This window comes from Lissotriton helveticus, chromosome 8 (assembly GCF_964261635.1).
Source record: "Lissotriton helveticus chromosome 8, aLisHel1.1, whole genome shotgun sequence".
Taxonomy (NCBI): Eukaryota; Metazoa; Chordata; class Amphibia; order Caudata; family Salamandridae; genus Lissotriton; species Lissotriton helveticus.
The window spans coordinates 1,531,183,956-1,531,201,226 of NC_136069.1; the positions used below are offsets into that span (position 1 = coordinate 1,531,183,956).

The 17,271-nt window shown below is 38.1% G+C and overlaps 1 protein-coding gene across 1 annotated transcript in view; it reads left to right on the forward strand.

Moving 5' to 3' along the window:
* LOC144772039 (retinal guanylyl cyclase 2-like) overlaps positions 1 to 17,271 on the forward strand; it is a 590,168-nt gene that overhangs the window by 114,559 nt on the left and 458,338 nt on the right. Inside the window, exon 2 of the mRNA XM_078656243.1 lies at positions 9,700 to 10,001. Coding sequence (XP_078512369.1) covers positions 9,700 to 10,001 — 302 coding nt within the window. The remainder of the gene's footprint in view (positions 1 to 9,699; positions 10,002 to 17,271) is intronic.

Genomic DNA, 17,271 nt, shown 5'->3' on the forward strand with positions numbered 1-17,271 from the left:
TAATTGTGAAAGAAAACATTCACTAGCGCTTCAAAAAAGCATTTCAATTATATAAATAGTTTTTTCAAAACGTTCCAACTACTTTGATGAGACTATCTGTGTGTGCCTCCACAGCAAAGTTCCTCAACCCGGACTGAAGGCAGACACAGACAGACACACACACAATAAGATAACACAGGGCAACGGAGACGGAAAACAGAAGGGAGATGAAGATGCACTCAAACAGCAGGAGTGAGAGAGATATTTTTATACTCAGTTTGGTACCTCAATTTACGAACACATTTACTGCACAAATCTGTGTACAACCTCATGGTCAGAACTTTTCATTTTATTTTACTCGACCACCTCCCCCTCTCACCCCAGCAGTGCAAGCCGCGGCCACAAACTACAATGTAATTTTGTCGTCTGTCAGAAAGTTTAAGAATTCATTACGCATTACCACTTTTTCAAGACGATATCACATGTAATGTACCAACTTTTCATTTTATTTTACTCGACCACCTGCCCTTCTCACCCTACACCCACCATCGCAGGCCGCGGCCACAAACCGCACTATAATTTTGTCGTCTGACACAAACTTTAAGAATTCATTAAACATTAGAAAACATTCACTAGCGCTTCAAAAAAGCATTTCAATTATATAAATAGTTTTTTCAAAACGTTCCAACTACTTTGATGAGACTATCTGTGTGTGCCTCCACAGCAAAGTTCCTCAACCCGGACTGAAGGCAGACACAGACAGACACACACACAATAAGATAACACAGGGCAACGGAGACGGAAAACAGAAGGGAGATGAAGATGCACTCAAACAGCAGGAGTGAGAGAGATATTTTTATACTCCGTTTGGTACCTCAATTTACGAACACATTTACTGCACAAATCTGTGTACAACCTCATGGTCAGAACTTTTCTTTTTATTTTACTCGACTTCCTCCCCCTCTCACCCCAGCAGTGCAAGCCGCGGCCACAAACTACAATGTAATTTTGTCGTCTGTCAGAAAGTTTAAGAATTCATTAAGCATTACCACTTTTTCAAGACGATATCACATGTAATGTACCAACTTTTCATTTTATTTTACTCGACCACCTGCCCTGGTCACCCTACGCCCACCATCGCAGGCCGCGGCCACAAACCGCACTATAATTTTGTCGTCTGACACAAACTTTAAGAATTCATTAAACATTACCACTTTTTCAACACGGTATCACATGTAATATACCAACTTTTCATTTTATTTCACTCAACCACCTGCCCCTCTCACCCTACACCCACCAATGCAGGCCGCGTCCAGAAACCGCACTCTGATTTTGTCGTGTGACAGAAAGTTTACGAATTCATTAACCATTAACATTTTTTCACGACGGTATCACATGTAATTTACCATTTCTCTCTCTATCTGCATTATCTGTCTCTCTGCTAATATCATTTTTTCACTTCATAAACAACTTCTCTCATTAAATATAAAGGCTTCAAAATCACACAAATAATTACTCTTTATATTAAACATATTTTAAACTTCATATTTCACATTTAAATTAAAAATAGTTTTAGAAATACAACAAATTATGACAGCCAAAAATGAGTTTAGTTTCAAACTATGAGGAAAATCAATCATTGTTTGTGAGTAAACCATATTTTACGGTACATGACAAAACAAACAGTTACAGACTTACCTTTACCAATGCTTTGCACGATGTACAACAGTGACAGTCACAAAATAGATATTCGTTTGACGGAAGTCTCAATTATGCTGCTATCACTGCAACCAAAATTCAATGGCACAGATATCCAGTCAATACAGACTCATATATGTCTCTTCAGCCAATCATATTTCCTCCCGCAAAATTTTGTATTCAAATTTACATTTCAGTTGGTTGTCCCTCACAATATTTTCAATGTCACATAAAAGTCACCCATCACCCACTGCCATCTCTGGCTGTTTCCATGGTAACACCTCATTCTGCACCTGGCTGAAGGCACAGGTCAAAAGTTCATATCTCAACGTTCTACAGCAAACTAACAACACTGTTTTCCCTCCAGAAACACCTGCCTATCCACAGCTCTGTTACATGTCATTTTTTTCACACCCAATACTACTTTTTCTTTTACATAACATTAACATGCAACGTAGTCTTCAATCTTCACGTATTAGAATCAACCAATCATTTTTTGTTTTTAAACCACACCAAGCTTCATCCATTTTTTTATCCTGACTTTCAGCTTCTAACTGCCATTCCACTTCCAGAACCCATCGGAGTACGAGTGCATCTGCCTTGAAAATGAAGGTTTGGCTTTTAGGACACAGCTATATTCACTGGAGTGGAAAATATGCAGCAAGCAGACGAATTTCCAACCTTGATTTACCAAATGTGCAGATAACGTGGATTGGGCAAAGAGGATTAAGATGTCACCAATTAATACCATTGGTGAAAACTTTTATGCATCTCCCAGAACCAGACCTTATAATTGTGCACTGTGGTGGGAACGATCTAGGCACATTGACTGGGGTAGGTCTGGAAATGCTTCTAAAAGACACCTTTCGACAATTGATGACACTTTTTCCTCGAACTGCCTTGGTATATTCCAATATATGCCAAAGACTGAAATGGAATTGGTCCAATCAACATTGTGCACAAATTGAGAAAGCAAGGAGACATGTTAATAAATCTGTTTCTGCTTTCCTCAGAGATTATAGCATGGGTTCTATTTACCACAACAACTTGCGTTACCACATGCAAGACATCTATAGGACAGATGGTGTTCATTTCACGGATGAGGGAAACAGAATCTTCCTCTGCAACATCAGACTCTGCATCGGTACTTACTTATAAATGCAGAAAAAACTCAATTAACACAAGGGCTCTTTTCAGAGCCACCTTATATCAAAGCACTCAAACTTCTGATTTATCTCCATTTTCACACTCTTGTAAATAGGTGTGCGCGCCCGAGTGCACGCACCCCGCAACTTAAAAAAATATATATATATATATATTTTCGCGTTTAAGGGCCTTACTGCACACCCTGAGAGAACCTACGCAGCAAAACAATCTCTACCTTCTCCCCTTTCCATGTTCCAACGCTTTGAAATGACAATATATTTACTCGCAGTGACAAAATGGCGGTCAACACTTCCTGATTTCCTTCGAATCGAACGTTAACAGACGTCACGCAGCAAACAAAAATTTCGCTCGCGCGCAGCCGCTTGAGTGCGCGCACCCGTGCGCGCTTATAGATATATAATTGACTTTAACTTTAATTTTCTCAGCAACTACTGAACAGATTTACACCATTCCAAAAAAAGCGTAATCTGCGAGCCGGACTCTACAGTTTTGCCAAATTTCTTATAAATCCATTCAGCCGCTCGACCTGTAGCCGTGTCTAAACGTCCTATGGAAAATAACATGGAGAAAACACGTTTTGGGACCCCCCTTTTATCTCAGATCCCACTTCACCATTCCCCCCCAAACTTTCAGGGAAGGAGCGCAGCGGACCGAGCCATCTTCTTTGAGAAATTCACAAAGATTCATCCACCAGGGCCAAAGTTAATCCAAATAGAATGTTGAGGATTTCCTATGGAAACTAGGTCCTAACTATAACTACCTACTGGCGACCGCCAGTAGGTAATATATATATATATATATATATATATATATATATATATATATATATATATATATATATATATATATATATATATATATATATATATATATATATATATATATATATATATATATATAAACATATATATATATATATATATATAAACATATATATATATATATATATATATATATATATATATATATATATATATATATATATATATATATATATACATATATAATTATATACATATATTATATATATTCACAGTAAAAAGAAAGATTAAAGGGATGTTATAGTTTGGTAAAATTATCATTTAAAACATACGTTTTAAACTAACAAAACCACTGAAATACACTAGTTATAGTTATCACATGTAACTTGTGCCCTAAAGTAACTATACCTTTCCCCCCTGCCATATACAATCTTGTCATCAATTGTTGTTGCAATGCTGTGATGTTATCACTGATGGCATAGATCATGATGTTAGTGAGTATCTTTCCATAGGAAAAGCCTTTTTTGGTTCTGTTTGACGAATCTCCACAAAACTTTGCATAAAAAATGTTCTACCGCCTCAACTCTTTCCTGGAAAGTTTCTAAATACTATATTCACCACCCCTGAGCCTTGATCCTCGCCAGAAGGTTTTTATTTTATCAGCATGGCAAAATGTAAAATATGTATCCATACTAATATAATAAAGAGAGAGCCCAAACCTTTGAGGCGGGTAATCTCAGGAACCACTGCATCAATCACAACACCCAATACAGCGTTGGAAAGGGCAGTTGCAGCAGAAGGACATAGGCTATGCAGACGCCCACCATATACATTTAAAAGGTAGAAGAACCGTGCCAGCAAAGTAGTCCCTTGTGGGCGTGTCTGCGTTATGCTGTGGGCGTGTGCTGGGGGCGTGACAAACGCTGGGGGTGTGAGGTATGTTCCGCACTTCATGACATGTCTCATATTGTGTGCTAATCCCACCCACAAACCCAAACCTATCCCTAAACCCTAAAAAAAAACCTGTACCCCAAAACCCAAACCTAGCCCTGAACCCTATAAATACCCCTGTACCTCAAAACCCAAACCTACCCCTGAATCCTAAAAATACCCCTGTACCCCAAAACCCAAACCTAGCCCTGAACCCTACAAATACCACAATACCCCAAAACCCAAACCTACCTCTGAACCCCAAAATACCCCGGTACCCCAAAACCCAAACCTAGCCCTGAACCTTTAAAATACCCCTGAATCCCAAAACCCAAACCTACCCCTGAACCCTAAAAATACCCCTGTACCGAAAAACCCAAACCTAGCACTGAACCCTAAAAATAACCCTGTACCCTGTACCCCAAAACCCAAACCTACCCCTGAACCCTAAAATACCCCTGTACTCCAAAACCCAAACCTAGCCCTGAACCCTAAAAATACCCCTGTACCCCATCACCCAAAACTGTATCTGAACCCTTAAAATACCCAAACACCCCAAAACATATACCTCAGTACCCCAAAACATATACCCCGATACCCATACTTACCTTATCCAAACATTTAAAAAAACATGCTTTTACCATTCATGCATTTACAACGAATTACCCCTGTACCCCAAAACCCAAACCTAGCCCTGAACCCTAAAAATAACCCTGTACCCCAAAACCCAAACCTACCCATGAACCCTAAGATACCCCTGTACCCCAAAACCCAAACCTAGCCCTGAACCCTTAAAATACCCCTGTACCCCAAAACCCAAACCTACCCCTAAAACCTAAAACTACCCCTCTACCCCATAACCCAAAACTATATCTGAACCCTTAAAATACCCAAACACCCCAAAACATATACCTCAGTACCCCAAAACATATACCCCTATACCCATACTTACCTTATCCAAACATTAAAAAACACATGCTTTTACCATTCATGCATTTACAACGAATTACCCCTGTGCCCCAAAACCCAAACCTACCCCTGAACCCTAAATATACCCCTATACCCCAAAACCAAAACCTAGCCCTGAACCCTAAAAATACCCCTGTACCCCAAAACCCACACCTATCCCTAAACCCTAAAACTACCCCTGTACCCCTAACCCAAAACTATATCTGAACCCTTAAAATACCCAAACACCCCAAAACATATACCTCAGTACCCCAAAACATATACCCCTATACCCATATTTACCTTATCCAAACATTTTAAAAAAACATGCTTTTACCATTCATGCATTTACAACGAATTTCGTTGTAAATGTATGCGTGGTAAAAGCATATAAAATGTAATGCCATGCGTTATAATGGCATTGCGGAGTCATGGTACTTTTGTAATGAAAGTATGCGGAGTGATGGTATGCGGAAAGAAAGTTGCGGAATAATGGGTGTTTACCCTCCCCCGGTAAGTACATTGGTGGCACGGCGGCCCACATCTCCAGCAACATACTCATATTTTTTCACCACCCTTTTGAAAAATGCACAGGTCTCTCTCATTGATGGCCAGCACCGACATACACTTTTAGACACACCTCCCGCCACAAGTTCTAGAATTGCGAACTTTAGAGCTGGGGAGCTACGTTCAAATCTCGGCATCAGCTCAACATCCTGTGATTCCAGGCAAATCGCTTTGTCTCCCCGTGCCTACCACAAATGAATGTGTTCTTCTGTAATGTAAATTGTGCTCATGCCATGTTGTCGAGTTCGCGCTATATAATATTGCAAGGAAAAATAAAGTAGGGAAACTCGAATTCACACACTACTGAACGCGCACTCTTAAGTGCATCAGCAGTGCACTGTGAATCGGAGAGTTTCACAGGCCTGTCACAGATAAGAAATGCTATCTAAACGAAATCCTACAAAACAATATACTACTGGCCGGCAGCAATTCATACCCGGACAACGTCGGGACGGGCTGCTAGTATATATATATATATATATATATATATATATATATATATATATATATATATGTATATTTGGCCCAGGGAGGCCCCAGCAAGCTTAGGCAGCAGGGTATCACTATCCTGCCTCTTTACATTTGTTTTGCATTTTTTCAATGACTCTGGTCAGAATATGGAGCCCTAAGATGGCTGCCCCCACATCGTTGTTGATGTGGTGGCAGTTACAAAGATCTCAGCTTAAGATCTATTGGGTTTGCTGATTCTTCGTGGCATGAAATATACAAAGCTTTGAAACATTAATTGCTCCAAAACTACAGAGCAGATTTACACCAAATCATAAAAGCACACTTCTGGACCAAGATTTAGCTTGCTGGCAAGCTTGTTGAAAATTCGTTCAGCCATTTGGGCCGGAGCTGTGTCTAGATTTACTCTGGAAAATGGGGAAAGCATGTCTTGGTCCCCCTGTTTTGCTCAGCCGCTGCTCGACAGATTACCTCAATACTTTCCAGTAAGGAGCTGAGAAGGATTTGTTTTGGAAGGTTTAGTGAAGATTCGTCAAATGGCGCAAAAGTTATTAGCAAGACAAAAAATGCTTATCCTCTGGAAATATGATCCTAACTATAACTGCCCCATGGCGACCGACAAGTAAGGTTACATAGAAATACAGTTCGGAATAGTACATTTACACTTACCTATATATATTTTCTTTAACTATATGATTGTAGCCTAATTTTGTACTCAATATTGTTGTACTGTTGTAGGTCGATATTTTGTCACACAATATTGTGACATGTAACCACCATTGATCTCCTTTTAATCCATGGTCACTCCTGTCTGCAATTCAAATCCCTGCTGCCAAAATGCTTCCCATCCTTATGGCTTTCAATTGTTCCTGAAAATTCAAGGTGTGGAAAAAAGAGAATAGGATGGGATCTATTGTTTTTGTAGCATACTTGTAGAATTACATTAATTACAATCTTACTGTGAATTTAAAGTTGGCTACAAAAAGCAGTCTACATTTTAAGAACATCACATCACATCACTAACAATGGAATTTTTCGATTCATGTTACCAATAAAATACCTGAAGAGTGAGATGCCTGCTACTGAGCCTGACTGAAATCTGGAAACTATAAAATGGTAGCCCAATGAATTTCAATTTGAAACACCCTTTATTGAGAACTGATATTTTAAATCCTCAGAAAGAAAAGCATTTTATAAATACGACATAGTTGTTATTAACAGTTGCTAGATTGCATCATTTAAGCCTATCTAGTTTCAGTAGCGTGATATGTAGGTAGCTGGTGGAGGAGTGTGGCTCACTGATTAGAGCGGCCGACCCTGATGCAGAGGTCTGTCCCAGGACCAGGGTTCAATTCCCGACGCGGCAGGGTCCTGAGCCCAAAATGTCCACGGACTCGATAATTCTCACCTCGGTGCCTATTCTAATCATGGGGTCCCACGCTGCAACTCTGGGCAATAGTTGCTTAATCTCCACTACGGCAGCCCACCCGCTGCGGGATGCCTGGCTTTCACCCTGGGGATACCCAGTAGGGGTTATCTCACAGGGAAAAAGCCAGGACGGGTTCCCAAGGCAAGCGCCTTGATGCCTTCGGGTGATACGTGCGCTATATAAGTCGCAATACATTTACATTTAGCTAATATCTTTCTGTGATATCCCTTTTTTGACTGGCAAGAGAAAGGCAACAGTGGGAGAAAACTTTGCTGGAACAGTAAGTCTAGTTAAGCGATCAGATCCCTTGGCCAAACTTTGGTCTTGTTTTTATAGATCTGTAATTAGACTATGCAATTCACTATCCAGACTGGAATAAAAATTACATGGCTGGACCATTGTCTGGATTTTCAGTATCTAGGCTAGCCTGATGACATTTAGTTTTTTCAGCAAAGAGTGTGTTGTCAGGCTGACCTTAAGAATGAATATCAGTCTATTCTAAATTAGTGTTGCCTTGTCACATGTTTTATTAGGATCAGAAATTGTTTCAAGAGCTTTGGACACCCATCATTTGTTTCCTGAGCTTACAGCTGGTGTTTCAGTTGACCTATGCACCAGTCACACATGAATATAATGAATGGGGATGAGTGTCACATGTGCTGACAGTCAAGCAGCAGAGAGAGGTGCTTTGGCAAAAAAAATTATGAAATACCTCTTGATGGGTGAGTGGTGATATAAGTGATGGGAGGGTAAGCAGATTATGAATGGTAGGCAAATACAAATAACAGGCTGTTAGCATAGCAGAGTAAATGTACCACCTTATAGATTTCCAACCATGTGTACAATAGTTATCTTGCATGTGCTTATCGTAAAGGACTGCATATAGTACTTTCACACATTATCATTTTCCTGCAGTTTATCAAAGCTGATCAACCTTTTCTCCTTGTAAGGTCAGCATTAATTTATATTGAAATTTCCCATCCAGTTGACTTGAGGCTAAGTATTGTTTTACAGCGTAAATGACTGAAGATGATATATTTACATATCCTACCTACCCTGAGCAAGACGTACAAAGTACACTTAAAGCTGAAACATTGAGAATGGTTTGCGGGAGATGTTTTGTTTCTTGATTCTGCCTATCTATGCAATTTGTTGCATTCAGCTAATGCAGTAGTCTGTTCCAACTTTTTTCATCCTCTCTTAACTATGATCTCTTAAAAATCATCTTGTTGATTGTGTTGCTGGTACTGATTAATGTACATAAACCTCATATGTAGTCTTTGTACGTTACATGGTTAACAGTGGTCAACCGTGGAAAATATTGTGAATTATAAGACATAATTCTAGCATATAACGGCTTACTATAAAAATGAGATGTTCTATAATGCTTTCACCACACAGTCTGCCCCATAAAGTTAGCATATAAGAGTATATAATTTAAAATATAAAGATTGTCCGTTGAGTCCGTAAGTGCTATACTAATGTGTCTCTTAACATGATTAATTAGAATTCGAACTTGAGGCTAGTCTTGCGTTCCAGTTTGTAAATTGTCCTTATCCAGCTTAGAGCATAATAGAGTTGCCTAAATGACAAAAATAAAAAATGCCGTTACCGATGGTAAGTACATAGATATGAAATGGTTGACTCATTTGTCTTTTAGCGTAGATAACATTTTCCAATATATTTTGTATTTCTTTTCAATTTCTTGCAGGATGAATATATATAACCTTACATATAATTTTTGTGTTTTAGTTATTATTATGTGCATGCATTCTGTACTCATTGGCGGGGAAGAACAGGCCACCCTTCTTACAAAAGCCCAAGAAATGGGACTTACAGATGGAAGATATGTCTTTGTGCCATACGACACTTTGCTTTACAGTCTTCCTTACAAAAACCATTCGTTCTACGTTCTTGATAACAACAGCAAACTACTGGAGGCATACGACGCCGTGCTGACCATCACAGTGGACTCAGAAGGGAACTCTTTCTATGATGAATTTGCTGAAGCCAAAGAGTCCGGAGCAATAAAAACCCATTTGGAACCTTATCAAGTGAGTACCAGAATATTCTCGGAAGTTTCACAAAAAATGAGTCTTAAGAAAAATGTATCAATTTAGGCACCAGGGTAAAAACAATGGAACTTAAACTTTGAGGCACTGTGTTGCAAATTAAATGTAAAAAATATATGCAGTACTACAATAAATGGTCATTTTCAGGCCACAATTATGATTTATTTGTTGAGTTGAATTGAAATTCGTTGTAATTCGTTGACTGACTAGGGGCCAGATGCAATGATTTGTATGTCTGCAAAAGTTCCCGTTCTGTGTTGGATACTGTAGAAATGCTTTTTCAGACGTACTAATCACATTTTAGAAGTCTAAAAGGTTTTTATGACTCCTAAAATGGAATTGTGAATGGATACCTATTCAGTATCTCAAAGGGGCATGTTGTAGACATTCCTTCTAAATACTGAATCTGTACGCTATATATAAATGGTTTGCAAGCGAATTCCGGTGGCAAAACATTGAAATATTACAGAAGTGTCAAAGGAAATGGTCTCTCAGTAGTAAACGGAATGGGGTCCCCAGGGGATGCCTTGCCCTTTCTCAAATAAAAGAAGTTCATTGGAGAATAAGCAGTGGTCAATAGGACCACTGCCAACTCTCAAACGAAGAAAAACATAAAAAAAGCTTTTTTTAACGCAACCCTGTTTCCTTTAAGGAAAATGGGCTGTATTTAAAAAATATGTTTGATTTATTTAAAAGAGACAAAGTCATGGTGGTTTGGTGACCCCAGCAGTGCAACATCCCTCTGATGGCCTCCAATCACAGTGAGTTGCAATTTGCGGCCTGCCTTATTAATATTTAATGAGGTAAGTTGGATTGCAACCAGTACAATTTGGAATTTTATGAACTGACCTATTAATAAATAGGTCGGTTCATAAAATTCTCTACTGGTCACAAAAATACTGGTCGTAATTTGCAACTATTTATTCGCAATCAATTACTCATGCATCTAACCCTATATGATTATCATTTTCTGAGCTTTTAGGTCGAGTTGCAAAATCATTTCATGATCGTTATGGTAATGCTAATCTGTACTCAGATCTGTTTTCACAAAGCCTTGACATTATTTCACAAAAATATGTTTTCCCTAAATTTAGTACCAGTGAGGTTAAAAACTAATTTCAGCAGATTCTTCAGAATTTATTAATCAAACAGTTACTACAAAAGCTTTTTTATCATCAACTTTCAAACTTTATTTAAATTCACACTTTTTGATCACAAAAGATCTTCCCTGGCCAAAAGACTTGTTAAAAATCCTGTTTTACATTTGGTTTATTGAAGGACATTTTCAAGTCCAAATAATGTATCTGGAGAAGTGACTTAGCTGAGCACATTCTAGAGCTTTTAGTACCCCAACGGACCTCTTTCTCTTGATATTAGGCATGTGCTCCCAGTTTCTAATAGATTGTTTTCTTTCTGCTTTGGAGGATTTTCATTTAATTCCAAGCTCCAAATAGGGCCTTCTGTTTTATGCATAAAACTATTCTCATGTAAAACTTTCTAATTTTCCTATTTTTCCACAATGCTCCTGGTTGAATATATATGGTCTGATACATTGCTCTTAGAGAAAGAACAGCATTTGTAAAATCTAGAGAGGCATTACAGACCATGATGTATCCACTCTAAGAGCATCTTTGCTTACACCTTTGTATTATTGCAATTTCATGTTGCATGAACATGTCCCACCTGAGTCAGCTGAGTACTATAAATAGGAGCGTGTGTGTGAACAGGTAAAATCGTGACGATACATATCAGATAAACAGCAAATAGAAAGACATAATGGCATAATACAAATATTTCCTATCAGCATTTTGTATTGTCACCTTACTCTTTAGTACTGTCAGAATCGTCTATGGGCCAGTCACAGCTGGAAGTCGTGGGTGAAGAGTTGGAATGTAAGCCATGCATCTAAAATAAATACAAATGCAAAAATTCAAAATAAAAAATGGACATGTCAGGAACACTTTGACATAAATACTGAAGTGCATATTAGTATGCACATGGGTCATTCCTTAATGTCAGTTTATGGGATTGGGCAGCCTGCTTGGCAGCTGAAGGCCATACTATTATGAAATAGAATGTAACTTAGGTATTTGCCATCAATGTATTTGCTCTAGCACTTGGGGCATATTTTAAGTCTGATTTTGACTTGTTTTACTGAACTTTGCTTGATCAATTGTTGGGGAATTTGTCTTCAATGGACACTTTGCTCTCCAGTCCACAGCAGGTGTTGAGAGAGCTTTTGCTTTTCAGCAGACATTTTCTCATTAGGACATTTTCAGATGCCATTTTAGACAAAACAGGGTCTTGTGACTGGAGGATGCAATTAAGCACACCCTTCATCATTAAGGGGGTGTGTGGATGAGTGCAGCAGGTGCACTGCTGGCACACCAAAGGCAAGCCTGTCTGTGCCTGTCCATTCCACAGCCAGCAACAGCCATGCTGTTTTATTTAACATGTACTCCCCCCTCAAGAATTACATACACTGCCTAAGAACAAACCTATGGAATTTGAAACCATGCGTACGTTAACTTATCCTGTGCCTGAAAATGGCATTTAGCTGCTTTTATCTGTTTGATAAGAATTTTTCATCAGACTAATAACAGTAGCTGTTCCTATTAGTATTAATGCTGAGCATATTCTAGGACAAGCCTGAATTTGAGCTCCTTGTACGCCTATAGAAGAACTTTCTCTTCCAGAGCAATACATGGTGGTTCTTTCTGTGCACCACTCTTAAATGTCACCAGCCGCCACTGATTTACATCGTATCTTTTTTGCGCTGCATTCAGTGGCTGAGCTGTTGCAATAAATCTGGCTCCTGTGAATTTCTTTAGTTTTTCCTAGATATCTATTTCTGTCAGATTGTTAATTTAAAAAAGTCATCTACCTTCCTTACTAATGCATTGTCATCTAGCAGCAAGCTTGAATGTGGGTGGGAACGGCTATCGAATTTTGCTATCACAGTTCTTCAACTATTTATGGGAACTTTTGCCACATCACCTCAGGTACTAATTTGACTCTAATCAGGATGTAGCTTTGGAATAGAGAATACATTGTCGCTGACAAAATCTTCAACCACTGTTGCTTGGGCAAAGCAGCTCTGAAACATTTTGGAGCCTATTCAATGTATGTTTAGTATTACTACAATAGTACTACTCACGTACTACAAAATGCGATTCACACACCTACCTGAGGAGGTCCGCGCCTCCGCCTCTCCTATATTTTCTGTGCAGAGATCTCGGCACTGAATGCAATGCTCGCCCTACATGCACACCTACGTTTTAGTAGTAAATGTGGTAGGGTCTGGGGGAGTGGTTAGAAAATAGAGAACACCTACTACTAAATAGGAGAGGTTTAGAGAGGAACTAGGAGGGAGTTAGCAGGGCTGTGCACCCACCTACAAATTATTAAAGCCCCTTTCTATTAAAAAACTGCACCAGAATTGTTTTAAACTTTATTACAAATGTATAAATGTCCCTGCTTTACCACAGGGAGTTCTCTGCCCCGATTGTGGAGGTCTTCTCCAAGTGTGCGGAACATAAAGCATTATTGTAAAGTTATGACTAGGTTTTATTCAACGTTTTTCAGGCAAATGTAGGTCTATACTTTTTGGTAACTTTACATTTCAAAAGGGTGAAGAGCGGTAAAGTACAGGAAAATGTATAAACATTTAATACAGATAAAAAAATGACAACTATTTTCTATCTTAAATATTAACTTAATTAAATATTATATAAATATATTTTAACTCTAGAAAATTTTAAAAACTAGAGCATTATTAACTACTTTTAAAATTAAATATTTAAGTAATTTAAATATATTAAATTAAAATAGAATAGTTTTTTTTAAAGATTTATTAAAATTAATTCCTACCAAAAGTAAAAAAATATTACAACAAACAGTAAATTTATATATGTAGATCTAGTCACATCTAAACTTATCTTTATGAATAACCCCCTTTGTATGCACCTGTCCAGCCTTGTTAGTGCCCAGAAAGAAATATTTAAGGCTCCTGCTTTTTGTGAATGGTGTAGTTGTAGCTGGAGAAGTATTCAGAGTCAGCAGATAATACTGTGTTTTCCACAGCAGTGAAATCTTTAGATGCATCTCCAATTTTATGAGCTATTGAGGTAGAGTTCATGAAGATTTGGCCATGATTTGTTTAAGATATCTGTTTAGGAGTTTCTGTATTGAATTAGGAATTGTTTTAAATTTAACATTATTCTTTACCCAAATCATGAATGAATATAATTTTCTTTTTGTTATGTTTGTGTATGTTTTTTTCACTTTATGTATTTTACCGTGCATTTATAATGTGTATTTCTTACCTATATGAATTCAAACCTTATCCTTATGACACATTCTGTTAAATGCATCAATTGGCATTTGAAAGCTGCAAATTTCAAGCGTGGGGCCAGGTAGTTTCGCTCTTTCTGGCCCAGAACTCTAATTAGCTCAGTAGAACTTTGGTGAATACATATTTATAGGTAGCATTCGAAAAATCATTTCATCAATTACATTAGCCAAATTAGTGCACCAAGCAATTAATGGCTATATGCGCTCTGTAAACCAGAAATTTCCTAAGTATCATGGAGACAATTAGAGATAAACAGAGACTCTGACAAAAGGAAAATCCTGTCAGGGAACTTGGGCACGATTTAGACTTTGGTGGCAGGTAGTCCGTATGTCGGGGTGATGGGGGACATTATGTCCGCCACCCTAACAGACTACGATGTGACAATTAAAAAAAAAATGTAAACAATTTACAGCTTGAGTTGATGCGACTTATTTCCTCTTTATAATACAACATACATTTGCAGTCCTCGTGTTATGACAATGTAATTCCTCAACTTACGCTACAAAGCATGTACCAAGGCACATCTGATAAAGGTTACTTATCCCTATTTTCTTGTTTACAACAAACTGTGTTTATAATATCCCCTTAATCATGGAAAAAACCAACTACGTAACATAAACATAAAGGCAGGCAAGATTAGGCAGCTGTTAATTTAGAAGATTTTAGTACATTACTTGGTAGCATTTGGACTTGCGGTGTAGCAGTTTGACCAAGGACAATGTGTCATTCTGTGTAACAGGTATATATCATGTTAGGTAACTGACGGTTTGTTGGGCCTTCCTTAATTGCATGGTTGTTTTATGCATAATGATATGCTAGGGGCTCCCCCCGTAGGGTCTGACAAATTTAGATCACTGTCAGCCTAATGGTTATTTCTGCACCTTCGGAGGAAGCAACATCAAGGTGTATCCTCTAAAGGGTCAAAATGTTTGCTGGATGGCCACTGTCGACAATGACGTCCTTGCACCAAATTGTGACCATCCACCAAACTTTTTGTTTTAAAAACTCAAACTTCCAAAGCGGGAATAATTAAAAAAAAAAATAGCTAATTATCACCCAGGTAGTGGGAGCAACTTTTTTCCTGTCAGTGACTGCGTGGTTATCACATTTTTCTGTCTAAATAGGATGTGTGGTCTGATGGATTTATTACGATGACCCCCTATTCCATCGGGCTGGTGAAGTAAATTTTTCAGCAGCGGAGCCAGTGGAGGCACTGGCGTTGGTCTACCTGGCTCAGAGTTGACGGGGAGCCAATGGTTTGGCAGCCACGATGCTCCATCATATGTGTGACACTGTACCCTGTCTACCAAACTCTGTATCTGGCTGTAAATGTCTTGGACAAATAGCTGGATCTTTAAAGCACTTGAAAAGGTAGGTTACTTGACTTTATGAAGTGAAGATACCTGCTAAAGGACACAGATAGATACGGGTACTCTTGCTTCACTACTGCTTACTGCAAAATGAACGATTACCTGCCAACTTTGGTTTAACGGGTAACTCATGCTTGGTAGCAGAGAGGTTTTGTGCTAAAATTCGAATGCTGAAATGTAAACATTATGTTCAATTGAATGACAAGGCTCCAAAGGATGGGTGAATATGTAGATTGCCCAGAAGAGGTGGTCAAACAGACACTGCTTCACCGTACATGGGAGATAGCTATTGGCTATTATATCAATCACACAAATTTCATATGCTTACTTGGACATACTATATTTTCGATTTGCTATGCATTCTTTGGAAAACACAGCATATTCTATTTTAGAGTTTGGCCTACAGGTTCCTTATATGTGTTAATTAAAAAACTGTGATATGTTTGTTGTGTTCAAGAAATGCATAACAGGAATGACACACTGAATAGGTGTCCCTTTCATCACCAGAGACAATGCTGTAAAGCTGAAGAAAATGTATATAGTACCGAGAAAATGAAAAAAAACTGAAAGTAAAAACAAGTGTTTTGTATATTACTTTTTTTGACAGAGATCCATTTTGCACATTCTTATCAAAATGCAAATTCATGTTTTAAATATTCATATTTCAATTTTAATGTTAGATTTTGAGTAATAAACTTTCAAAATTGAATTTTAAGAGGTCTACCAGGACAGAATACTTAAAGAGCATAGCAGAAAAAGTAATGGAAAAGAAGAATATTTCTTAACTGAACTAGCAAATTCCAAACTCCAGTCCATAGCTGGTAACTATTTTGCACTGAACAGTAACAAAGCAACAGTGATATATTTTGGACGTGTGAAAGTCATAGTGAATTATCAGTCACAATCCATTTCAGTTCGGAAAATGACATATGCAAAGTCTTACTTTATACAACATAAAATACCCCCAATAAAAGAGATTTAAGCATTGCAAGTTGGCAGTTACGAAAAGGAGCAGACTGGCATTCGCCAATTTGAATGCACATATAAAATAGTTTAGCCAAATGTAATCAACCACAGGATTAGGCCCATACACTAAGGTATTAAATGTAAAAAAATTGTTTTCTATGTTGTAGCCCTCAGAATGTGTAAATTGGCTGTGTCACATAAGGATGGAAACAATGTGTCTTTTCTTGGGAACTGCTTTTAGGCCTGGCATGACAGTGGAGTTTTCTGCAGGACGTTTTGTTTCCAATTCTTTAAAATATATATTCACTGGGCTTTGATTCTACCTGAGAATTAAAACCCTCTCGCCTCATGCCATTGGCTAATTAGAGTATGCTTTAGCCTTCCAAGAAGAGCTTCTGTTGGATTCATGCGGGACTATTTTACATAGGTCAAGCACACTCAGTCATCACTGTCACAATCAGTTCTTTATCTTCTTTGTGTATTCTGTATAGTGAGCAATCCTTTTTTATCCCATTTCCCCAGTTTTGCAAAGTCAGTTTATCTAAAGTTAATGGACTGAACA